The following is a 27,053-nucleotide window of genomic DNA, read 5'->3' on the forward strand; positions in this document are numbered from 1 at the left end:
ATCGTTAGCATTATCACAATCATCATCTCCATCACCAAAACCACCACGATCATGTTTAGTACATTCAGAATCATGGTTGTCATCATTAGAACCAGAATCGCGACCATTATAAAGGTACCTACCATCAACATCAGCACCATCATAACATCAACATCTTCGTTATCCGCGTTATCCCCATAATTACCAAAATGATCATCCCAATTTCGACCATCAATCACCATCAAGTGTAAATGATCACCATTATATATGTATGAGCGGTCTTGTTGTTACTGCCTAACTGTGTGACGTTCTGTTCACGTGGAAAAGTGAACAAACAAAAGCTGTTGCACACAGGAAAATGTTACATTTCTAAACAATGTTTTAGTATATTAACCATATTGCCTGTAATGTCTATATAATAGAAAGTACATACGTGCAATTATAATAAGCATATTTGCACAGTTATGCGTATATTTGTACAATTACACGTGGCTACTATTATTTGCCATTTTAATATCGCTGCAGCAAATACGTAATATCGATTGCATAACAGTATTATTAGAACTTATACTTAAATACACAAGACACTTATATCTGAACATTAATTTCACAGACTAAAATAGTATTTTCATACTTATAATTCCGTTTGGATAAATACCTGAAAGTGATCGCTCGATCAGTACAATACATTGATTAAGAAGCACGCTTTTGGCTATTTCTACCATAACTTAAAACGCCGCTTTTTATATTTTCTCACTTTTCGCAACATTATCAGGTTACGCCAGTACTATTACTTTAGCTGTTCGCTGAAGGTTCTTTAGCTAGCCGTTGGCTATGAAGTGAATGTTTAAGTTACAATTTTAAGGCGAGGGGGGCGGGGTGGAGGAGGGCGCATACACCCCTGTTGCCCAATATAAATCCCACTATCCGTATAATTTCAGTTCTAGTTTACATACTGCGGTATGAATATGATACTACCGTCTTCGATCTATTTTAAAGTGATCGCATTTGTCTCCCTTGGTTCGGTGAATCAGGAACGGTTAGGCTACATAAGTGGATATATCCGCAACCACTTATAAAAATATTTTAGGGACGTCTCGTTGATAAATACGCCGGTTTTATTGTTACGTAATGTTTGCATGGCGACATTTGTAAGATTATTTCATTTATTATACTCAGCCTCACTAAAGCATTATTTAAATAAAACGTAAAAGAAGTTCACTAAAGATACTTTACTTTTTTGTATTATTGATTACTAATTTTACAGTATATACGTCATCCAAAAGTTCCGTGTTTGTGGTTACTTTTATTCATTCCATCAATACATGCTGTGGTTGCTTCACCTACATTTCTTGTTTAATATGCGTCCATATTTACTCAATATACAATACATAATGCCACTGTGCGACATCTATCTGTGCTTTCTAAACGGATATCGATTATATCGCTAGCTAGCTAGTGTAGTGTACACTTCTGGTCGAGCTTTCAATCTGCGCTGCATCCTTCAAATTAATATGACGTTTATTTACAAATGGATTTTAGTCTTGCTGACGGTAGAATATTCTTCACCAGTAAGTTATAAAGGCACTCTTTAAATCATAAATTTAATTGAATATACAGTAAAACTGCGATAACTCGAGATAGCACGGGACTGACCTCGATGCTCGAGTTATCGCAGGTTTCGAGTATTCCATGGTTTTATACTATAACTATTATTTGATTTCACTGTTTCGGTTGGTGATGCTTAACGTCTGACCGCAAACGCTTTATATAGGTTACAATATACTAAATACTCGTGTCATGTAGGGCTGTACTCTCTAAAAAAATATCATAGTTGACTCGAAGGCATGTTCGGGTCTTATCTTTCGGAGATAATGGTAGGGCATAAATAGGTGTTCACGACCGAATCCCTGAAATATGATTAACTTGGAGACATTAGTAAAGCCTTGCACTGAAAAAGGTTACATATCACTAAGAAACGGGCGTGAAAAAAGTTGCAAAAACAGTCGATTTTAATTAGCGTCAAGTTCTTTTTTGGTTTGAACATGCCATATCTTTTTTATTGCATAAATCGATTCCGCTTAGAATGACCTTTAAGAAAATGTATGGCTATGGGGGTCTTTATGTAAAAAATGTTGCATTTATTTTCGCTCAAAGTTGTCGCTTTTACATCGAAATATATAGGGAAACTATTTAGTATATTGTGACCTTTACGTGTAATACCATTTACCGTGTAATACGCTGTTTGGAAAAGAAAAGGTTTTGTAAAAATCGCTTCAGGATAAAATAAACTGAACAATAAGAATGATCGTTCATTCATTTAATGTCATGACAACTCAATGCATTTAATAATGTATATTATATTAAATCGAGTTTGATGTTGTTTTTTTCTACATCATGATGCGCGACACAAATACAAGCATAACGTGTCCATGTCATTAGGATTATATCAAAAATAATAGTGTCACGCATTTTGATCTGCGACCGTCCACACTGAAACCGAACGGATGGCGCTGCATTGCTTATGGCGCGCTGCTTAATTGTATTGTAGACACACAGGAGCGGTTTTTCGAGGACGACAATGTAGACATAAGGACGCGGTTGCCATGCGAGAGATGGCGCTCCTTGTGCGATGCTGATCGGAAGTTCACGGTGGAGGAGGCAGTGGAGGTGCTCGGGGTCGGCTGGTTCCAGTTCCGTCTATGGGCCATTACGGGGCTCTTTTCTGTACGTATTGCAGTGCAGTGTAAATAATCGTGTTGTTTGTTTGTGGTGTTATAAGGAATTTGTATACAACAAATTATTGTGCCACCATAAGAGATACAAGCTTTTAAATGAATTGATAATCATTAACACCTTCTAAAATTCTGTTTGTAAAATATAAGTGCATGAATACGTTTATAGTACAAATCCAACCCCTACAAATTCCGGTAATGTAAACCATTAAACATGTAATAACAACGACAATTGAAATGCGACGTTCAATATATGAATATGGTACTACAAGTACTTTGTTTATTCTTGTAAGTTTACCTTATAGTTAGCGATTATTTTGAAATAGTTTAAATAAATGTAATCGAGACACTATTAGTATTGCTTACCGGTATGGTCAAATCAGGTTTAACCAGCCTGTCCTAAGTAACACATCTCAGAGATATGTTGTAAATCTAAACGTTGTAACTATTAAATGTGAGCCGCGCTCTGGGAAAACCGGGCTAATCAGGGACGACAATTTCCGCCTATACTGGATTTTCGTTTAGGAGAGACTTTCTTTAAACAGAGTATTCCATAAAAGCGGAAAGTGGGAAAGTGTCGTCATTGATAAGCCTGTGCGGACTGCACAGGCTAATCTGGGACGACAATTTTTGCATTAAACCCGGTTCTGCAAGAGCGCGGCTCATTATTATATAACAAACTCGTAAAGATTCCTATTCATAAGCACAAAGAAGCAACTTTTTATGAAACATGTCTAAACACATGTAAGTATATATGGGGATTTGATTTCAATTAAAAAGGGTCAAACCGCAGAAAATTAAACGAATTAAACAAGAACGAAATCTGACAAACTCGGGAAATCGAAAAAAAAACTCATTTTGTTCGACACGTGTAAGCTGTTCTACTGTTTGTAGATGGCGGACGCATGCGAGATGATGTTGCTGGCGGTCCTGTCGCCCGAGCTGCGCTGTCAGTGGGGGCTGTCACAGACGCAGGTGGCGCTTATCACAACGGTACCATAGCGCACAGCACACAGCTAGGGTACTGTTTTACTTAGCTACTTACGCAATTCGTAGACTTACGCACATATTTTAAATTCAGTATAGTTCCTTCAATTTCTTGCTACATTTACATATGGTATGTTTCAATGAAATTCATAATATAATAATACATTGCAAGTAAAAATTAATATGCATCAATCTAAAATAAATGAAATTCAATTATTTTAAAATATGTGCGTAAGATTTGCGTAAGTTGCTAAGTAAAACGGTACCGTCTTTTGGAAACTTATGTCGCTTTTGTCCACATTGATTTCGTTTGTATTGAATTTTATTCCTCCATTTAGTGGGAGGCATTAAGCATCAATCAATTCGTACGTACCGAAATTTTGTATACTCAATTATACTGAAAGCTGGGGGAAATTCGCTCAAAGTCTGAAAACGAAATGATCTTAATAGGTAAGTGATCGTAAAGGAAGGAAGTTTGGCTGCGACCAATTTTGGTAGATATATGGCCCTTTTTTTGTTTTCTATTTGTAATATTTAGTCCCCGAAATTATGTGTACTCGGCTTTGAAGAACTTATGTGATAGTAATCGTGTAGGAATGAATGTGGGCTGTGGGAAATTTTAGCAGATTTATGGCCCTTTGTCATGATGTCCACTGTGGAATATATATGTTTTTAAATTGATTCTAATAAATTTAGAAGTTTCGACCTTACTGCGGTACTCTACTGAAAGTTAAAAGCCTGTAGTTGATTGCTCCTCAGATGAGCGTCGTTCTGGGAAAACTGGGCTTAATGTATGTGCATGAAGGGTAATCAAAGATTAGCCTGTGCAGTACACACAGGCTAATCATGTACGATACTTTCCACTTTTATGGAATTGTTCGGTTACAGATGTCTCTTCTAAATGAAAATCCAGTTTAGGCGGAAAGTGTCGTCCCTCATTTGCATGTGCGGACTGCACAGGCTGATCCGGAACGACCCTTTACACACATGTATTAAGCCCTGTTTTCCAAGAGCGAGGCTCCCATATATTGAACTTTCCAAACAAATCGGAAAAAAATAATTACGAAATAAAACATCTTATTGACTAAAGCTCATGCAAATATCTGAATACTTACCAGTGACTTCCAACTACTTAAATGCCCAAATATGTTTTACAGGTCGTATTTATAGGGATGGGGACAACGTCGCCGTTCTGGGGAATACTGGCCGACAGATATGGCCGGCGAAATGTGAGCGCGTTCGTGAAAAGCCAGAGTAACAGCAGTCCGCACATTCTAATCAGGAACGACGCTTTCCGCCTAGACGAGATTTTCGTTTAGAAGTGACTTCGTTTAAACGAACAATTCAATAAAAGCGGAAAGTCTCGTACCTGATTAGCCTGTGCGGAATGCACGGGCTAATCTGTGACGATACTTTACGAACATGCATTAAGCCCGGTTTTCATAGAGCGTGGCTCATGTCATTGTAAAACGTTTCTGTCTGCAAACAGTTTAATTTTATTATAAAGACTAACTTAATGTGCGAAATAGAAGATATACATTTGTATGCAAACACGAGACGTCTTTAAAAATAAGGCTACTATAGCAGTTGCAGCATTACTATTATGTTACTCGCACACTTCAACACATATCACTACTGTTGTTGTTGCTGAAAGGTTATTTCTTTACAAAGGAGAACTCTTTACAATCCAAAGGCAAAGAAATCATAAATGTATCTTTGCTCTTTTCAGAATCTAATGCTTGCGTCGGTTGTCGTTTGGTACTTCGGTCTGCTGACGTCATTCAGTCCGTCCTATTTCTGGATTCTCCTGCTGCGGGGACTTGTGGGTGCGGGGATGGCTGGCATGCCGCATGGGTACGTGAATGCCTATATGAATCGCGTCAGGCGAAAATGGGTCCTATATCATATGCGGCCAGCGTAGCTCCAGATCAGTCTACGAATTCCCGCAGTCAGGTCGGGAGCTACACTGGCCCATATGAAATATTATAATACTTATATAGGTTTAAATGTTTTAATGACGTATCATAACTGAGTATTGGAACAAAACTAAGTTGTCTTAGTTTCTCATTATTACTTAGTCGTCTTAGTTTCTCATTATTTTGGCATGAACACTGGCAAAATTTACTCTGCAAATTATAAAAGCGAACATTTGAAACTTATGATCTTTTCTTTACATGCATTCACCGTTATTTCTAAATATATATGTGGAGATGGGTGTATGCTTTACACATCACTTGACGAAATATAAATCTTGTTGTGGAATTATCCGTATAGTATACAGAATGAAAATGCAAAAATTTGCATGTTGGTAGGTTATTAGTTTAATTTAGTCTTAAACCATTCATAATAAGCAATGGAAATCTTGCATAGACAAGTCTACACGGTGACTTGTGTGACTCTCTTAGGAATAATTTATTTAATTATGTGGCATACGTTACCTGTTGATACTACAGTACGTCCATACTTACGACGTTGTTATTTCTGTTCTCCTTTCATGAGTCCTATGTGAAGAAGCCATTTAGTTTCAGATAGAAACAGGTTAATTAGATTATATTTTAAGTCGTATTACCGGTAATAAAGAGATTTCTCTGACTTATATTTTAAAATATTGAACTGATTCGAAAACGACGTAGTTTATCTGCCTAGTAAGACATTCGAACATAAATGCCTTTGCGTTTTGTATTTGTTTTCTCCTTCTATTATTTTAGGATCACACTACTTACTGAATATCTTCCACAGAAGTACAGGGCCAAAATTCTTATATTTGGATCGGTGGGTTAAATTTCGTTGTCCTTAAACTTAAGAATTCGTATTTCAAGAAAATGGAATCAAATATCACTGTCCGGCGTGTTCGATTTTTATTGTAACAAGTCTGGCTTTGCAGAAGGTAACTATAATACGGTCTTATACGTTATTGTGAAAAGAATCCTTGTTGAGAAAACTGCTAACTTTTAATGTTGTAAACCAATATGTTTTGAACATTTCCAATAAACGGTCAATAATTCCTAGCAAAAAAACAACAACCTTGTGTTTCTTTCAAAGGAAACATTCATGAGTTGACATTGTGTCATTGATTTTTCTCACAAGCTTTACCGCGAAAGCGAAATTGGTTGTGAACAATTTATTAACAGTTAAAGACGTGTCACCCATGCTCCCAGCACTGAATCAAGCCTTACATTGATTAGCGCATGTTGAAACGGAAATAAGCATCTATGAATGAACTTTTCAGAACTCCAAACATATAAGAGCTTAGCCCTAGAAAAAACGGGCTTAATGCATGCGCGTTAAGCGTCGTCCCAGATTAGCCAGTGCAGACCGCAAAGACTAATCAAGGACAACACTTTCCTCTTTTTTGGTATTTTTCGTTTAAAGAAAGTCTCTTCTTAGCGAAAATCATGTTAAGGCGGAAAGTGTTGTCCATGATTAATCTGGGACGACACTTAAGGCACATGCATTCAGCATTGTTTTCCCAGAGCGAGGCCCATTCGTATTCATAATAAGACCACTAGTATTCTATTGTATTTTGTCGGTGTCCGCAGGTGTGCTGGGCCACGGGCACGATGTTCGAGATCACCCTGTCTGCCATCGTGATCCCGCGGCTTGGCTGGAGGTGGCTCCTCGCCCTGTCCTCTATCCCCTGTTTCGCCATCATCGTCCTCTTCCGGGTAATGACAACACGCGTAACAGGGACATTCACGTATTTATTCGAAGCCATGCACTAACAGTTCACAAACATATGACGTGTCATCGTCGTACATCCACTGTCAATCCACATTCAAATTCGGAATTCATGCTAAACTATATTATATATGTTCAGGAAATGGACGTCATGGAAACTGACGCATTTTAAAAATAATATGTTAGTAGGTAAGTGTGTGAAATAAGATGTCGCTTTTTTCGTAAATATAATATTGTTTTATCACAAAAAATAAATAATTTATGCAATAATGTAAATCCGTTAAGCATGTATGGATGCAATAATTTCTATGTTTACATGTTTCTATATATTTGACATCACTTGTATATCAGAAGATTAAAATGTATTTTGGGCCGTTGGCCATACGATCCAATTAATTATATTGGCAGTGGGTATTGGTATTAGTCATATTTTTTTATCTTCAGTTTTAGTGTGAGTATCATTTGAGTATCTTAACAATTATGTATTTTCTGAGCACCGGTAAGTTTCCTTCATTCCACGGGTAGACCTATAGCGCTTGTTTTTATTCGGTCTTGTGTTCGGTTCAGTACCTGCCGATGTCGGCCCGGTACCTGGTGGGCGCTGGACGCAAGGAGGAGGCATTCAGGATACTGCAGTCCATTGCCAAGATCAACAAAACGCAACTTCCAGAGGGCGAACTGGTTGAGGAAATGCAGGTCAGTGTCTTATATTTATTAAAAAGTGAAAGTCCAGTTTCATAATGGAGATTAATCTCATCATCACTGTGAAGTATTTTATTAACTGGCACCAATGTACATTTGACAAAAGCACACGACAAAGCAAATGGAAAAAGCATGTATGAGAATCGTCATGCAGATATTGGTACTGTGCCATACGCGACCAGCGTATCTCCAGACCAGCCTTTGCAATTGGTCCTGTGCCTTACGCGACCAGCGTATCTCCAGACCAGCCTTCGCAATTGGCCCGGTGCCTTACGCGACCAACGTATCTCCAGACCAGCCTTCGCAATTGGTCCGGTGCCTTACGCGACCAACGTATCTCCAGACCAGCCTTCGCAATTGGTCCTGTGCCTTACGCGACCAACGTATCTCCAGACCAGCCTTCGCAATTGGTACTGTGCCTTACGCGACCAACGTATCTCCAGACCAGCCTACGCAAATGCGCAGCCTGGTCAGGAGCTACGCTGTTCGCTGAAAAGTCAAGCAAAGTTTCGTGGTCTCATTAGAGGACAGTGTAGTTCATGACCAGACTGCGCATGAGCAGGCTGGTCTGGAGCTACAATGGCCGCATATTACTTAAGACCCATTTTCACATGACAAGGTTTCTTTGGTCACCTTTTAGAATGGTCACTCCAAAGCATAGAATTGTAGTTGAATGTGGTTGTCAGAATCGTTTTCTGAGTTTTTCTTGTTTTTATCGTGCAGTAAAACGGATGACAAGTATTGTTGTGAGTTGATGACTGTTGCCATTAAACCATATTTCAAACGGTGGATTGTCAATTCCTTTCTATGAATTCAGAAGCTCAAAGTAATTAACTGCAGTAAATAATAATAGGTAACTGAATGTTAAGCCATAAAAAGAGAGTACAACACGTGGTGAAATATTTCAATGAAATATGTTTGAGACTTGGTAATATTATCAAGCCATAATTATTTCATTTAAGGATAACTACTAGTACTGAGTAACTGAGCTACTGGGTAGCCTATATTCATGTGTAAAATGCATGCCGAGTTTAAGCATGGTTAACACTTTTATACACAGATCGTTTGAATATTTCCCGAGTTTCCCTACACTCGGAACCAATAACCATCTCTTGTCGCAGTAAATGGGTCTCGGCGGTTGGCTATCATTAGTTAGACACGCATTCCGCTCTTTTTCCCAGGACCAAAGAGGGCACCCGAAGCTCCTGTTTTCCCGCTCTTACCTCCGTACGACGCTACAACTGTGGGTCCTGTGGTTCGGGACTGCCCTCACTTATTATGGAATGGTTCTGGCCAGCGCTGAGATACTTCAACTGCACAACGCCAAGACCGCAGGTAAGAACGTGCATCGCGTGTTGTTGCATATTTAGCCTAGTCTGTCAACAGACTGATAAGTTTCTTTTCTTTTCTAATTTCACAATTACTTCTTGAGATGCCTTGCATTACAATATCAACGCTCCTTTTCTCTTCTGGCTGCATTTTAAGCAGATACGAAAACGTAACTCTGTTTAGTATAAGTACAGTACAAGAAGTAGGCGAGAGTTATCTCTATAAAAATGATAATGCAGGCTGTACACAGTCTATATTGAGCTGTATGATGCGAGAATCAATATGCAACAACACGCGATGCACGTTCTTACTATCATTATTATAATTAAACATAAATAAAAAACAATGATTATAATCATACCGATAACATATACAGTAAAGGATGGTAATAAGTGAAAAATAATACATGAATAAGACATCGCTAAACTGAACAATTGCTTTAAGTGAAATTTTGTATTTTCTATGATAGGTGGGCAGACGTGCAAATGCAGTGGACTGAAAACTGACGACTATGTCTCCATGATCTTCAGTACTCTTGGAGAATAAATTTGTGAGTTGTAAGGATTCAAAACCGCAGTACTCTTGGAGAAAACATTTGTGAGTTGTAAGGGTTCAAAACCACAGTACTCTTGGAGAATACATTTGTGAGTTTTAGGGCTTCAAAACCGCAGTACTATTGGAGAATACATTTGTGAGTTTTAGGGCTTCAAAACCGCAGTACTGTTGGAGAATACATTTGTGAGTTTTAGGGCTTCAAAACCGCACTTGACAGCGGGTTTTAGAATCGCTCTGGGAAAACTGGACTTAATGAATGTGCGTAAAGTGTCGTTCCAGATTAGCCTGTGCCGTCCGTTCAGGCTAATCAGCGACAACACTTTCCGTTTAAATTGGATTTTTGTTAAGAACATACTTTCCTTAAACAACAAATACCATAAAAGCAGAAAGTATCGTCCCTGGTAAGACTGCGCGGACTGCACAGGCTTATCCGGGACGACACTTTACACACATGCATTAAGCTCAGTTTTCCCAGAACGAAGTTCATTTAAATCAGTTTCCAAATGAATGCAATAAGAAACCCATGGAGAACACAGTTAAAAAATATACTTGTATAAAGATTATTGTGGAATCAAATCGCAATGAATATTGATATATATATATATATATATATATATATATATATATATATATATATATATATATATATATATATATATATATATATATATATATATATATATATATATGTGTGTGTAAGCGTGTCACCGAGGAACAGATTAGACATTTGCTTGTATTTTTTTCTTTTGTTGTTTCCACGACAAAGTAACTCGTTTCTTATTAATTCGTCCACACGACTTAATAAGTAACTATCGGGACCAAGTTAGTAAGCCGTGGTAACGACGTATCTACCTCTTTGGACCGACTTTGGAACTTCGAAACGCCTGTTAGAGTTCTTCAGTTTATATGTGAACAACAGTATTTGCATATTTTCTCTGCAGAGAATTCATTTAAAAGAAGTTGAAGATTTTCATCAACCATGAACTCAACCATTAACTCGTACAAAAATTATGTCCAATAGACTTACTTGCAAGAACGACGTTAAAGGATCTTGTTCGCTGATTAGTATAATATAATTTGATATATTAAGTATCCTAACTATAACATTTGCAACATTCTAAAATGATTTTTAGACAAAGAAAAAAAAGTTTTATTTTTCATTTCGCTTCTTGAATTAAAATATATAATATATCATAAGAATTTATGACATCGAAAATTTTCATTTTGGTATTCTGTTAACGGGTTCCTTTAATTAACATAAAACGACGAAGATGTATACTTAAACAAAAAATTCAAGGTACTTTATATGGAATTGATAAGTGATTTACAAGTATTCACTGCGTTTGTCGGAAAAATATATATTTTAAGATTCTCATTCGTGGAATTAATAGAATCGACATTCTACTGAATCGATGACGTGTCTTATGTAACTTCAGCGTTGCCGCTCAACATGCTCCTCATCGACGTCATCGGGCGACGCTACACGGGCGCCGTGAACTTTGTCGGCTGCAGCGTGTTCTTCCTGCTTATACAGGTGCACGTGTCCCAGGAGGTGCTCACGTTCTTCATCTTCATGGTGCGAGGTTTCTCTACTGGCATTTTCAACTTCGTCTATATCTACACGACGGAAGTACGTGGGTGTGCATGTGTAGTGCGGTTGTAGTTTTCTTTTAATAAGGTATATTTTGTTCAAGGTGTTTTCATTGGCTTTACTATAAAATGATCAATGTGATGATAATTATGCTTATGTCAAAAGAAACAGACGCATTTTTTATTGGAATGATTATGCAGATGACGATGACGCTATCGAAAGTGGTAGTTATGACGCGACCGCGACGCCGTTGAAGTAGAAGACAATTTGTATGCATATCTTCGTGTGCGGATGAAAAGGCAAAGGAGCATCATGGGAACACTGAGGATGATCGAAATGATTGTTATCGCAATAATGACTTTGGTATTGCAATGTTTATCTTCAGGTTTACCCAACATCTATACGAGCGTCTGGCCTAGGTACCTCGTCTACGTGTGCCAGGGTTGGAGCTATGATTACTCCATTTCTTGCCCAGGTAATAATATATTACGAAATCATTTATTTATCTGCGTGTGTTGTTTTTTAAACCCTAGACAGATTATTTTTCCTCAAAAATTTATGTGAAATTTCTGGTCTTCGCGTTTACTTTATTTAAAAAAAAACGCTTAGAAAAACAATGTATTTCTCGATGTGTTTTTCATTTTGAAATAAAATACTATACAACATTAATATTGGCATATTGTGTTTACGAGGGTGAGTATCTATTTGCTTGTAGGTTTATTTAAAAAATCAGGCGACAATGATTAGTGTGTATTTGAGCCTCGTTCTGGGAAAACTGGGCTTAATGCATGTCCGGGACGACACTTTCCACCTGTACTTGATTTTCGTTTAGAGGAGACTTCCTTGAAACGAAAAATTCCATAAAAGCTTAAAGCGTCGTCCCTGATCAGAATGTGCAAATTGCACAGGCTTATATGGGACGACACGTTACGCACTTGCATTAAGCCCGGTTTTCCCAGAAAGAGGCTCATTTTATGGTTCCTATACCAGGTGCTCCTGGACGCCTCTCTGTCGGCAGCTGTGTGGGTTTATGCCTGCATATGTTTCGTGTGCGCTGCGGTGGCCGCCTTGTTGCCCATAGAAACCAAGGGAAGGGCCTTGCCGGTAGGCAGACATAATATTGTTAACCTAACACTTTATATTATATTTAAATCGTTTTTTTCCATTGTTAGTAATGTGTTGTTATCATTTTGGAGGTAAACTCGATAAAACCGTGCGACACACGTCTTTGCGATTGATTATAATAATGATTCGGTACACTATTAAGGCAATGAAAATATACATTTAATTTGAAATCATTGCGATTTTTCTCTTTCAGCAAATAGTAACATGAGACAGTTTCAAGTACACAGACTGACGTCATCGCTCGATTAATTGGACATTTTACAGCACAACAAAACCAATTCACAGTGTGCATACAACTTGTTGTTTTTGTTGTTGTATTCTATAAATTCAGTTAAGGTTTTAGAAAGTTCATAACGGTGACAATCAACGCTAGCATCAATGACGTCATCAATTGCAACGCGTGACCCGATCTCGTTTACAAGGGTGGCTTCAAAAATCACCTGTAAATACATGATATTGTAAAAGTGTGTATCCTGCAAATCTGTTTACTAAAATGCTCTTCTATACCGTATGCATAACAGTATTTTCTATGTAATTACGTAAATCATACCAGCAATAGAAGATTCCATATGCCATTTTAATTATTGCTAAAATGCAAATTGAATAATCGCAGGACAAAATATATTTTGATGTATTTGTTTACTACTGATACGTTTTTTTGGAATTTTAATGCCCCCAGCATCTTCTGATGCCGGAAAGCATATAGCGATATACCGTCCGTTCGTTCTTTCGTTCGTCTGTTCGTCCATCCGTACGAAATTAATCCAAAATGACACGTTGCTAATAACATCAAAATACTTCTAACAAATGGTTGACACGTGCATGGATGTTGTCTTTGAAAACTCTCAACACACCCACATCGCCTAAGACAAGATTTTTTGTAAATTAAACATGCGCTAGCCATATCTGGTCATTAATAACATTTATTCCAACGCCATATAGTCCAGCCCGATTTGTTTTCAGTTATTTCTTTAAAATAAGCCTTAGAGTTGAACGCTCAAGATAGAACCACTGCTAACTAACGCATACATGAAGATGTACTGTGAGTGTTCTGAACGCTCAAGATAGAACCACTGCTAACAAACGCAAACATGAAGATGTACTGTGAGTGTTCTGAACGCTCAAGATAGAACCACTGCTAACTAACGCATAAATGAAGATGTACTGTGAGTGTTCTGTTCAATAAGCCTTAGAGCTGAACGCTCAAGATAGAACCACTGCTAACAAACGCATACATGAAGATGTACTGTGAGTGTTCTGAACGCTCAAGATAGAACCACTGCTAACAAACGCATACATGAAGATGTACTGTGAGTGTTCTGTTCAATAAGCCTTAGAGTTGAACGCTCAAGATAGAACCACTGCTAACAAACGCATAAATGAAGATGTACTGTGAGTGTTCTGTTCAATAAGACTTAGAGTTGAACGCTCAAGATAGAACCACTGCTAACAAACGCATACATGAAGATGTACTGTGAGTGTTCTGTTCAATAAGCCTAAGAGCTGAACGCTCAAGATAGAACCACTGCTAACTAACGCATACATGAAGATGTACTGTGAGTGTTCTGTTCAATAAGCCTTAGAGTTGAACGCTCAAGATAGAACCACTGCTAACAAACGCATAAATGAAGATGTACTGTGAGTGTTCTGTTCAATAAGCCTTAGAGCTGAACGCTTAAGATAGAACCACTGCTAACTAACGCATAAATGAAGATGTACTGTGAGTGTTCTGTTCAATAAGCCTTAGAGCTGAACGCTCAAGATAGAACCACTGCTAACAAACGCATACATGAAGATGTACTGTGAGTGTTCTGTTCAATAAGCCTTAGAGTTGAACGCTTAAGATAGAACCACTGCTAACAAAAGCATAAATGAAGATGTACTGTGAGTGTTCTGTTCAATAAGCCTTAGAGTTGAACGCTCAAGATAGAACCACTGCTAACAAACGCATAAATGAAGATGTACTGTGAGTGTTCTGTTCAATAAGCCTTAGAGTTGAACGCTCATGATAGAACCACTGCTAACAAACGCATAAATGAAGATGTACTGTGAGTGTTCTGTTCAATAAGCCTTAGAGTTGAACGCTCAAGATAGAACCACTGCTAACAAACGCATACATGAAGATGTACTGTGAGTGTTCTGTTCAATAAGCCTAAGAGCTGAACGCTCAAGATAGAACCACTGCTAACAAACGCATAAATGAAGATGTACTGTGAGTGTTCTGTTCAATAAGCCTTAGAGCTGAACGCTCAAGATAGAACCACTGCTAACAAACGCATAAATGAAGATGTACTGTGAGTGTTCTGTTCAATAAGCCTAAGAGCTGAACGCTCAAGATAGAACCACTGCTAACAAACGCATAAATGAAGATGTACTGTGAGTGTTCTGTTCAATAAGCCTTAGAGCTGAACGCTCAAGATAGAACCACTGCTAACAAACGCATAAATGAAGATGTACTGTGAGTGTTCTGTTCAATAAGCCTTAGAGCTGAACGCTCAAGATAGAACCACTGCTAACAAACGCATACATGAAGATGTACTGTGAGTGTTCTGTTCAATAAGCCTTAGAGCTGAACGCTTAAGATAGAACCACTGCTAACAAACGCATAAATGAAGATGTACTGTGAGTGTTCTGTTCAATAAGCCTTAGAGCTGAACGCTCAAGATAGAACCACTGCTAACAAACGCATAAATGAAGATGTACTGTGAGTGTTCTGTTCAATAAGCCTTAGAGCTGAACGCTTAAGATAGAACCACTGCTAACTAACGCATAAATGAAGATGTACTGTGAGTGTTCTGTTCAATAAGCCTTAGAGTTGAACGCTCAAGATAGAACCACTGCTAACAAACGCATAAATGAAGATGTACTGTGAGTGTTCTGAACGCTCAAGATAGAACCACTGCTAACTAACGCATAAATGAAGATGTACTGTGAGTGTTCTGTTCAATAAGCCTTAGAGTTGAACGCTCAAGATAGAACCACTGCTAACTAACGCATACATGAAGATGTACTGTGAGTGTTCTGTTCAATAAGCCTTAGAGCTGAACGCTTTAGATAGAACCACTGCTAACAAACGCATAAATGAAGATGTACTGTGAGTGTTCTGTTCAATAAGCCTTAGAGCTGAACGCTCAAGATAGAACCACTGCTAACAAACGCATAAATGAAGATGTACTGTGAGTGTTCTGTTCAATAAGCCTTAGAGCTGAACGCTCAAGATAGAACCACTGCTAACAAACGCATACATGAAGATGTACTGTGAGTGTTCTGTTCAATAAGCCTTAGAGCTGAACGCTTAAGATAGAACCACTGCTAACAAACGCATAAATGAAGATGTACTGTGAGTGTTCTGTTCAATAAGCCTTAGAGTTGAACGCTCAAGATAGAACCACTGCTAACAAACGCATAAATGAAGATGTACTGTGAGTGTTCTGTTCAATAAGCCTTAGAGTTGAACGCTCAAGATAGAACCACTGCTAACAAACGCATACATGAAGATGTACTGTGAGTGTTCTGTTCAATAAGCCTTAGAGTTGAACGCTCAAGATAGAACCACTGCTAACAAACGCATACATGAAGATGTACTGTGAGTGTTCTGTTCAATAAGCCTTAGAGTTGAACGCTCAAGATAGAACCACTGCTAACAAACGCATAAATGAAGATGTACTGTGAGTGTTCTGTTGAACGCTCAAGATAGAACCACTGCTAACAAAAGCATAAATGAAGATGTACTGTGAGTGTTCTGTTCAATAAGCCTTAGAGCTGAACGCTCAAGATAGAACCACTGCTAACAAACGCATAAATGAAGATGTACTGTGAGTGTTCTGTTCAATAAGCCTTAGAGTTGAACGCTCAAGATAGAACCACTGCTAACAAACGCATAAATGAAGATGTACTGTAAGTGTTCTGAACGCTCAAGATAGAACCACTGCTAACAAAAGCATAAATGAAGATGTACTGTGAGTGTTCTGTTCAATAAGCCTTAGAGCTGAACGCTCAAGATAGAACCACTGCTAACAAACGCATAAATGAAGATGTACTGTGAGTGTTCTGTTCAATAAGCCTTAGAGCTGAACGCTCAAGATAGAACCACTGCTAACAAACGCATAAATGAAGATGTACTGTGAGTGTTCTGTTCAATAAGCCTTAGAGCTGAACGCTCAAGATAGAACCACTGCTAACAAACGCATACATGAAGATGTACTGTGAGTGTTCTGTTCAATAAGCCTTAGAGCTGAACGCTCAAGATAGAACCACTGCTAACAAACGCATAAATGAAGATGTACTGTGAGTGTTCTGTTCAATAAGCCTTAGAGCTGAACGCTCAAGATAGAACCACTGCTAACAAAAGCATAAATGAAGATGTACTGTGAGTGTTCTGTTCAATAAGCCTAAGAGCTGAACGCTCAAGATAGAACCACTGCTAACAAAAGCATAAATGAAGATGTACTGTGAGTGTTCTGTTCAATAAGCCTTAGAGTTGAACGCTTAAGATAGAACCACTGCTAACTAACGCATACATGAAGATGTACTGTGAGTGTTCTGTTCAATAAGCCTTAGAGCTGAACGCTCAAGATAGAACCACTGCTAACAAACGCATACATGAAGATGTACTGTGAGTGTTCTGTTCAATTAGCCTTAGAGCTGAACGCTCAAGATAGAACCACTGCTAACAAAAGCATAAATGAAGATGTACTGTGAGTGTTCTGTTCAATAAGCCTTAGAGCTGAACGCTCAAGATAGAACCACTGCTAACAAACGCATAAATGAAGATGTACTGTGAGTGTTCTGTTCAATAAGCCTTAGAGCTGAACGCTCAAAATAGAACCACTGCTAACAAACGCATAAATGAAGATGTACTGTGAGTGTTCTGTTCAATAAGCCTTAGAGCTGAACGCTCAAGATAGAACCACTGCTAACAAACGCATAAATGAAGATGTACTGTGAGTGTTCTGTTCAATAAGCCTTAGAGTTGAACGCTCAAAATAGAACCACTGCTAACAAACGCATACATGAAGATGTACTGTGAGTGTTCTGTTCAATAAGCCTTAGAGCTGAACGCTCAAGATAGAACCACTGCTAACAAACGCATAAATGAAGATGTACTGTGAGTGTTCTGTTCAATAAGCCTTAGAGCTGAACGCTCAAGATAGAACCACTGCTAACAAAAGCATAAATGAAGATGTACTGTGAGTGTTCTGTTCAATAAGCCTTAGAGCTGAACGCTCAAGATAGAACCACTGCTAACAAACGCATAAATGAAGATGTACTGTGAGTGTTCTGTTCAATAAGCCTTAGAGTTGAACGCTCAAGATAGAACCACTGCTAACAAACGCATAAATGAAGATGTACTGTGAGTGTTCTGTTCAATAAGCCTTAGAGCTGAACGCTCAAGATAGAACCACTGCTAACAAACGCATAAATGAAGATGTACTGTGAGTGTTCTGTTCAATAAGCCTTAGAGCTGAACGCTCAAGATAGAACCACTGCTAACAAAAGCATAAATGAAGATGTACTGTGAGTGTTCTGTTCAATAAGCCTTAGAGCTGAACGCTCAAGATAGAACCACTGCTAACAAAAGCATAAATGAAGATGTACTGTGAGTGTTCTGAACGCTCAAGATAGAACCACTGCTAACAAACGCATAAATGAAGATGTACTGTGAGTGTTCTGTTCAATAAGCCTTAGAGCTGAACGCTCAAGATAGAACCACTGCTAACAAAAGCATAAATGAAGATGTACTGTGAGTGTTCTGTTCAATAAGCCTTAGAGCTGAACGCTTAAGATAGAACCACTGCTAACAAACGCATAAATGAAGATGTACTGTGAGTGTTCTGAACGCTCAAGATAGAACCACTGCTAACAAACGCATACATGAAGATGTACTGTGAGTGTTCTGTTCAATAAGCCTTAGAGTTGAACGCTCAAGATAGAACCACTGCTAACAAACGCATAAATGAAGATGTACTGTGAGTGTTCTGTTCAATAAGCCTTAGAGCTGAACGCTCAAGATAGAACCACTGCTAACAAACGCATAAATGAAGATGTACTGTGAGTGTTCTGAACGCTCAAGATAGAACCACTGCTAACAAACGCATACATGAAGATGTACTGTGAGTGTTCTGTTCAATAAGCCTTAGAGTTGAACGCTCAAGATAGAACCACTGCTAACTAACGCATACATGAAGATGTACTGTGAGTGTTCTGAACGCTTAAGATAGAACCACTGCTAACAAACGCATAAATGAAGATGTACTGTGAGTGTTCTGTTCAATAAGCCTTAGAGCTGAACGCTCAAGATAGAACCACTGCTAACAAACGCATACATGAAGATGTACTGTGAGTGTTCTGTTCAATAAGCCTAAGAGCTGAACGCTCAAGATAGAACCACTGCTAACAAACGCATACATGAAGATGTACTGTGAGTGTTCTGTTCAATAAGCCTTAGAGTTGAACGCTCAAGATAGAACCACTGCTAACAAACGCATACATGAAGATGTACTGTGAGTGTTCTGTTCAATAAGCCTTAGAGTTGAACGCTCAAGATAGAACCACTGCTAACAAACGCATACATGAAGATGTACTGTGAGTGTTCTGTTCAATATGCCTTAGAGCTGAACGCTCAAGATAGAACCACTGCTAACAAACGCATACATGAAGATGTACTGTGAGTGTTCTGTTCAATAAGCCTTAGAGTTGAACGCTCAAGATAGAACCACTGCTAACAAACGCATACATGAAGATGTACTGTGAGTGTTCTGTTCAATAAGCCTTAGAGCTGAACGCTTAAGATAGAACCACTGCTAACAAACGCATACATGAAGATGTACTGTGAGTGTTCTGTTCAATAAGCCTTAGAGCTGAACGCTCAAGATAGAACCACTGCTAACAAACGCATAAATGAAGATGTACTGTGAGTGTTCTGTTCAATAAGCCTTAGAGCTGAACGCTCAAGATAGAACCACTGCTAACAAACGCATACATGAAGATGTACTGTGAGTGTTCTGTTCAATAAGCCTTAGAGCTGAACGCTTAAGATAGAACCACTGCTAACAAACGCATACATGAAGATGTACTGTGAGTGTTCTGTTCAATAAGCCTTAGAGCTGAACGCTCAAGATAGAACCACTGCTAACAAACGCATACATGAAGATGTACTGTGAGTGTTCTGTTCAATAAGCCTTAGAGCTGAACGCTCAAGATAGAACCACTGCTAACAAACGCATAAATGAAGATGTACTGTGAGTGTTCTGTTCAATTAGCCTTAGAGCTGAACGCTTAAGATAGAACCACTGCTAACAAACGCATAAATGAAGATGTACTGTGAGTGTTCTGAACGCTCAAGATAGAACCACTGCTAACAAAAGCATAAATGAAGATGTACTGTGAGTGTTCTGTTCAATAAGCCTTAGAGCTGAACGCTCAAGATAGAACCACTGCTAACAAACGCATAAATGAAGATGTACTGTGAGTGTTCTGTTCAATAAGCCTTAGAGCTGAACGCTCAAGATAGAACCACTGCTAACAAACGCATAAATGAAGATGTACTGTGAGTGTTCTGTTCAATAAGCCTTAGAGCTGAACGCTCAAGATAGAACCACTGCTAACAAACGCATACATGAAGATGTACTGTGAGTGTTCTGAACGCTCAAGATAGAACCACTGCTAACAAACGCATAAATGAAGATGTACTGTGAGTGTTCTGTTCAATAAGCCTTAGAGCTGAACGCTCAAGATAGAACCACTGCTAACAAACGCATAAATGAAGATGTACTGTGAGTGTTCTGTTCAATAAGCCTTAGAGTTGAACGCTCAAGATAGAACCACTGCTAACAAACGCATAAATGAAGATGTACTGTGAGTGTTCTGTTCAATAAGCCTTAGAGCTGAACGCTCAAGATAGAACCACTGCTAACAAACGCATACATGAAGATGTACTTGAACGGAATGATCATTAACTGTTCGTGAACATTATTATTTACATATCGATATCAACTTGATTACGAACAAACCGTAAATTGGAAAAAAAGACATCATTACTGGCTCGTAAATAACACCACTGCTAACAGTTCCGTAAACGTGTTTTGTTACTTTTCCACAATATAAATGACAAATCCAACAATAAATCGAAATTTCAATTTAAAAAAAACATATTAATACATGTTACAAATATCGAACCTGGAAATCGTGATCTTCATCCACACGAACTTGAGTCTTATTCCAGGCGTTTTCGTTGGTCCCTTTCACTGACATCAGCAGAACCAACCCGTTAACGTATACATAATCCCCGTCTATTTTCGAGAGCTCCGCAATTGGTCGTTGATACACTTTAAATTGAATAAGGTCCCCGCCGTCGAGCCTGTAATCGAACGTCAGGCAGATCGTGACGTTACCGTGACTCGCGTAGACAGTTATTCGACCGATGTCACCCGGAGCCTGAAGACGGGAGGATTCGGCTTGCAGATAATTACCTACATCAGAATAGTAGACATACAAGACTTGATTTTTATTATCAAAATGATCGCTAACTGTAGGAATTATTATTATTATTGAAATAAAAACCCGTACATAAACAAGAAAGCGAAAGAGTAATCGCACAATCAAACTAGCGTCTTATCCTCCGACTTACATTAAGCATTATGTAAAAAACACTGTTAAATACGGTTTTACAAATGCAAACTGGTAGCAACGATTGTCCCAAACGAAACATCCGGTATGCGTACCTTTGTGGTCGTACGGAGAGGTGGCGTTGCCGGAGAAAAGAGGTCGTATGACCTTCCAGTCAAGGTCATTGTCCTTAACGTTCTTGAAGCCGCATAATGTGTTTTCAAGCATGCTTTGCCAATCAACGCGCCACCTGTCGTAAACAAAGCGAGATATTAACAAAGTATGGTGAAAAAAAACACGACCCTACACTTAGTTAGTGCAGAATGAAATTATTACCTGGTGTTATGTTCAAGAATTCGCAAATAAGTCAAGCATTGCATTTAAATTCCATATCTTGAGATATTTCAATTATATTTGGGTCTAAAATTTGCATAAACAATATCAGAAACCTAAAAATACTAGTATGTTCTATTGCATCACATCCTCTGATACCTATTGAATTAAATATAATTTTACATAAATAATGGCCATCGCGGATAGGCACTGACGTACTGCGTTTCATGCGGTTGACGCAAATGGGAAAGACGTTGTCCCAAAGCGCGAAGCCCGGCTGGTCGACGCACAGGATTGGGGAATGGCCCACCAGCCAGTAGCCCGGCTTGCATGTGTACCACACGCGGTCGCCCACCATGTTACCCTCCATGGTAACCGTCACGTGCCCGGCGGGCGGAGGCTACGTGCACGACTTCCATGTTAAAGACGAAGCAGATGTTTTAAATATTTGCAAAAGAATAGGGTTTGAAGTTCACCATGGCAGAGGTCAGCTTTACCCAGTAATCGGTGTTAGTTATGTTAACTGCATGCAATCTTTCCAGAAACAAAAATCAGTTGTTTTTAATATAATTACTTAAAGTCATATATGCCTATGGTGCAAATGTTGTGTTGACTATAAGAATCATAATTGCCAACAGTCGTCCAACATGTTTTTTACTCTTAAAATGATGTTAAGTATGGAACAAGTTATGAAGTTTTAAGACTCGCTAAAGCACAATGAGACGTAGGCAAAATTCTAAAACGATAGGCCGTGTTTTTCCCCATAGACAAATTCACAAAAATCGTTGTTAAAAGTACTCAATAAAAAACGAAAAACGAAGTCCTGAACCAGAGCAAAGCATTGAAAATGTAGTTCGATAACAATTACGTTTTCCTCAGATCATGTTATACTATTATTTTAAGCATGATCGTAATATATCAATAGAAATAAAGAGCTTTTGCCGTCGTACTGTGTGGCTAATAATTGATTATGAATTAAATACGCGGGTTAACTCCTGTGTGGTTTTAATTATTTTTATGCATCACAAATCGATGTTACACCACGATAGCTCGAATATTATTTCGTAAAACTATAAATAAGTTTTATATTACTTATATAGTTCACCAGTTTCAAACTGATATGTACATTTTTCACGTTATGAACACTATCTTGCCTTTAATTGAGCCTCGTTCTGGGAAAACTGGGCATAATGCCAGTGGGTAAAGTGTCGTTCAAGATTAGCATGTGCAGTCCGCACAGGCTAATCAGGGACGACACTTTCCTCCTTAAGTGGATTTTCGTTTAGAAGAGACTTTCTTGAATCTGGGACGACACTTTACGCACATGCATTATGCCCAGTTTTCTCAGAATGCGACACAATTTGAAATAGAAAAGGCTGATGGCGCAAAAAGACGCGAAAAAATACACACCTCTATTAATGACGCGTCGAAAATAAGACGCCTTGTATAATATGGAAATGATATAGCTGATAATGCTACATAAAGAAAAATGTTTGTTTTTATTGAAGTGTCACCACTTTCGATTAAGGTGTTTGTATTTCGAAGTTTCTAAGGTCATTCCGCGCCTGAGGCTGCATTATGTGAGGACCTGGAGTGTGTTCCAGCACTCCTATGTAATTAACTATTCGACCCACAAAAGTTGGGATTATAGCTGCCATTTCCAGCTATTTGAGTTTTTACTGAAAGATATATTTAATTTTGGTGTGGTCTTGTGTTATGGGGGGAAGCCGGAGTACCCGGAGGAAACCCACCTGTCCGGTATTTTGACCACCAACCAAACTCACATGCTTCCGGGAACGGGGATTGAACCCGGGTCGCCGAGGTTAGAAGCGCGTATACCAACCATTGCGCTAACCGGACAACCCCTTTCGATTAATGGTTAGCCAGTTTGACTTATGAGACACCTATACTGATGAACATGTTTACTCCCGATTCCTATCCAATATACGGGAACTTGGCATAAAGGCAATCGGCAACCCTCGATTTAGCTATCTGATTTGTCGGCAACCGGCCATATTATAACATGCCCTGTGTGAGCCTCCAACCGTCGACCTCTCGCTCCGTTGGCGCACGCTCTAAACACAAGGTCACGGAGACTATGCGAAGGAAAACGTAAGCTTGTAATCCACTCACCATAAGCGCGTCATAGAGGCTGTACTTGATATCGATACTGAAGAAGAAAAGTGAGATTGAGGCCTGTGGGTAGCAACCTCGTTCTCGGGCTCCATGAAGTTCCTGGAGTCCTTAATCCAGATGATGCCACTGGAGTCCGGCCCGCCCGCATGAAACCGGGAACCGCAGCTGATGGGCGCTTGGTGCAAAAGGTGTGAAATAAATTTCGGGTGATTATATATTTTCGTTGTGACAGGAACATCATGTTTTGTGCACATCTGCCGCGTGTATTGTTCTACTGTATAAATAATGTGAATGTGGTGGTATTCATTTTCATTTTGTGTAATATACGCCTCGGGCAAAAATGAGTAACGTGCATTGCGATATGGGTGAAATAGTTTATTGCAAAATACTAGTATGTATTTATTAAAGCATTGCCACTCCCTATGCATCTACAGCAGAAATACTCCTTACAGTATTGCAACATATTCAGTTCGTCGACTGTTGAGACTTGATGGGAATTCACATAAAATTAATTTTACATTTACCTTAATTATTGCCTGCTACGGTAGTCTTTTATCAAACGTATGGTATTTCAAGTATATACTTAAATAAGAATATTAATTATTTGGAATTGTGTTGAACTTTTTATATAATTTTTGACCAAAATTAATCATTTACTGATTTTACGAAACAGTTTATAGTCTTATTTTTACACTTAACATCTCATTTATATCAGCATCCGGTCTCTTACTTATGCACATGCCCTGGTTGCATACGACGACGTCCTGATTGTTCCCCACGCACGGAGCCCCGTTGCCGACAGGGGAGGGGTTGTTACAACGACGATAGCGGTACTGGCGGCCCATACCACAAGAGCGGATACACATACCCCGGTCGGACCACAGGGACCAGCCGCCGTCAATATATGTAAGTATGAGGAAAATAATTATGCGCGTTAAACGTCTACATTTGAATTGACGTGATAGTTTGTGATTAATGTTTTAAATACATGTAAGAGGCCACATCGAACATATGCAACCACTTTTTAAATATTCACAATATAATTTACAACACGTATATTGATACGAGGCGATATGTCGATGGTCGTATACCTTGCATCGTTGTCAGAAAATATTTTTTGGAGTTACTTAAACTATGACCTTCTGGAATTTGTTTGAAAATCAAATGTACGATTATGCTGGAACTGCTAATACTGCTTTAAGTTCGAAACGATGCGCATACATAAATCGAGTAAGATGATAAACCTTGTTCTCAAACGTGTGCACACTGGCGGAATTTGAGCCGCCGACGCGGCTATAGCCACACCGGCTTGAGACACCCAGCAGCCCGGGCAGCCCGTACACGGCCCCGGGGCTATAGGGTGTGGTCAGACACATTCCGCCGTCGTAAATACCGAACACAGGGTAACCGTGCACTGCCTCATACTCGCTGCACTTCCGGACGGCTTCCAGTCGCGCTGAAATTTGTTCCAGAATAGGGAGATACAAATTGTTGTAAAACAGTTGTAACTGCTATACATTAAATTAGTTATTGAGCCTCGTTCTGGGAAAACTGGGCCTAATGCATGTGCGTAAAGTGTAGTCCCAGATTAGAATGTGAAGTCCGCACAGGCTAATCAGGGACGACGCTTTTCGTTTTATGGTATTTTTCCTTTAAAAGAAGTCTCTTCTGAACAGAAAATCTAGTTTTAGCGGAAAGTGTCGTCCCTTATTAGAATGTGTAGGCTTATCTGGGATGACACTTTAAGCATTTGCATTTTGTCCAGTTTTACCAGAACGAGGCTCAATTATTAAAAAATCAATGTACATGTAAACAAAAGATTAACAACTTGCACTATATTCATGCAACAGAATACAATTAAAATAACTGGTTTTAGTCATATCAATTTCATCCAATCATATAAAATCCGTTTCAATTACTAATTGGATTTTAATTAGTTTCACGTGTGAGTACATGCTTAAAAAATATGAATAACAGACACATTTAAGTTTTAAAACACATAAGGGTAATTGCTTTGTTACATTAGAAGCTTTGCTAGCCTAATGTTCGTTTTAAATTTAAGTACAACGTATTTTTGTAAAGGTCCATGTGGTTTATAATTAAAATACCACCTTTTTGTAAGGGTCTTTGGGATTAAAAATTAAGTTCCACGTTCTTTTGTTAGTTTCATGGGGTTTAAGATCAAAGTACCATGTACTTCTGTGAAGGTCGATAAGGTTTCAAATAAAAGAACCCACGTACTTGTGTAAGAGTCCATGAGATCGGGTGAGCGGCCTTCAACAGACAGCTGACTGACGTTGCTGGCGCTGATGCTATAGCAACCGATGTGCTCAGACGCTGTAAACAAACAACACCTTAATTCACACTTTATTGGCTACAGAAATTGATCATTTGACACAAAATAAAATTCCAACAATTCAAAATGTCGTTAAGATCGTCGGATGTAAATCAAATGTATAATAAGACATTTAAAGGGGCCTTTTCACGTTTTGAATTGAGTTGCATTATTTTATATTCATTGATGCAAACGAACACATAAACTAATGCGTTTCACCGAGTACAGGTAATCTACGTTTACCAACCAAATACTTATCTAAGAAAGGGATCCCAAAATAGGTCTATAAATAACAACTGAATATAATTTATATAAGACCGATCCTGGAAAACCACGAGTTTAGAAAACCCCACTAATAACCCCGGTACAAACAACGCTGGTCCATTAAATCAACCAAAGATAGCTTACAATAAATAATAACGGTTGATACGGTGTGTGATTTTGAAAGGATTATAAATGGGTCATGTTTATTTGTACCAGCAGATTAGTGGGTTTTTCCAAAAAGTTGTTCTTGCCGGGATACATATAAGACTGATAGTAACTTTACTAGTCTACATAATTTTGAGTGTTTTGGATTGGTTAGCACTGGTTTATTCATAATACGTCACTTTGCAGTAACAACTTAATAAAACCGCTTTACAACTGGAATAACATAAAACACGAAAACAGTATTGCGGTAAAACTGCCATTTACTAGAGATGGTTTGCCAACAGCTGTTTTTCATGCTGGATAATGATCTAAAACGAATTGCATTTGCATCTCATAAAGACCCGAATGACGTTAACTTATATGCAGGCTAAGTGGAAAAATGGATCGTTGCAGTGGACGCTATCCTTCATATTAGTAGGGTGCTTTAGAACGGAAAGGTTTGTATTTTATTTTCTTATTGCGAATTACAGTGATGGAATAAAATTGTTTGGCTTTGTTCCGCTTTTGGCTTGTTTTTATGTGTTTGTGTAAT

At 38.6% G+C, this 27,053-nt stretch overlaps 3 protein-coding genes across 3 annotated transcripts in view; all 3 read left to right on the plus strand.

The window, feature by feature from the left end:
- Window positions 1-1,433: 1,433 nt before the first annotated feature.
- Window positions 1,434-27,053, plus strand: part of LOC127849730 (putative transporter SVOPL) — a 93,302-nt gene continuing 67,682 nt past the window's right edge. The window contains exon 1 of the mRNA XM_052382479.1: window positions 1,434-1,550. Within this exon, the coding sequence (XP_052238439.1) occupies window positions 1,511-1,550 (40 nt within the window). The 5' untranslated portion in view covers window positions 1,434-1,510. The remainder of the gene's footprint in view (window positions 1,551-27,053) is intronic.
- LOC127850115 (putative transporter SVOPL) lies at window positions 4,872-13,026 on the plus strand. The gene is given in 11 exon segments (XM_052382897.1): window positions 4,872-4,930; window positions 5,431-5,555; window positions 6,410-6,473; window positions 7,241-7,366; window positions 7,947-8,075; window positions 9,263-9,416; window positions 9,880-9,960; window positions 11,402-11,595; window positions 11,942-12,031; window positions 12,547-12,660; window positions 12,875-13,026. Coding segments are annotated over 11 exon segments (1,149 nt in total). The 5' UTR covers window positions 4,872-4,873; the 3' UTR covers window positions 12,890-13,026.
- The window catches only part of LOC127850112 (uncharacterized), a 90,112-nt gene continuing 89,631 nt past the window's right edge, over window positions 26,573-27,053 (plus strand). The window contains exon 1 of the mRNA XM_052382894.1: window positions 26,573-26,958. The gene's annotated coding sequence lies outside the window, so the exon portion shown is untranslated. The remainder of the gene's footprint in view (window positions 26,959-27,053) is intronic.

This window comes from Dreissena polymorpha, chromosome 11, assembly GCF_020536995.1.
Source record: "Dreissena polymorpha isolate Duluth1 chromosome 11, UMN_Dpol_1.0, whole genome shotgun sequence".
NCBI classification, from domain to species: domain Eukaryota; kingdom Metazoa; phylum Mollusca; class Bivalvia; order Myida; family Dreissenidae; genus Dreissena; species Dreissena polymorpha.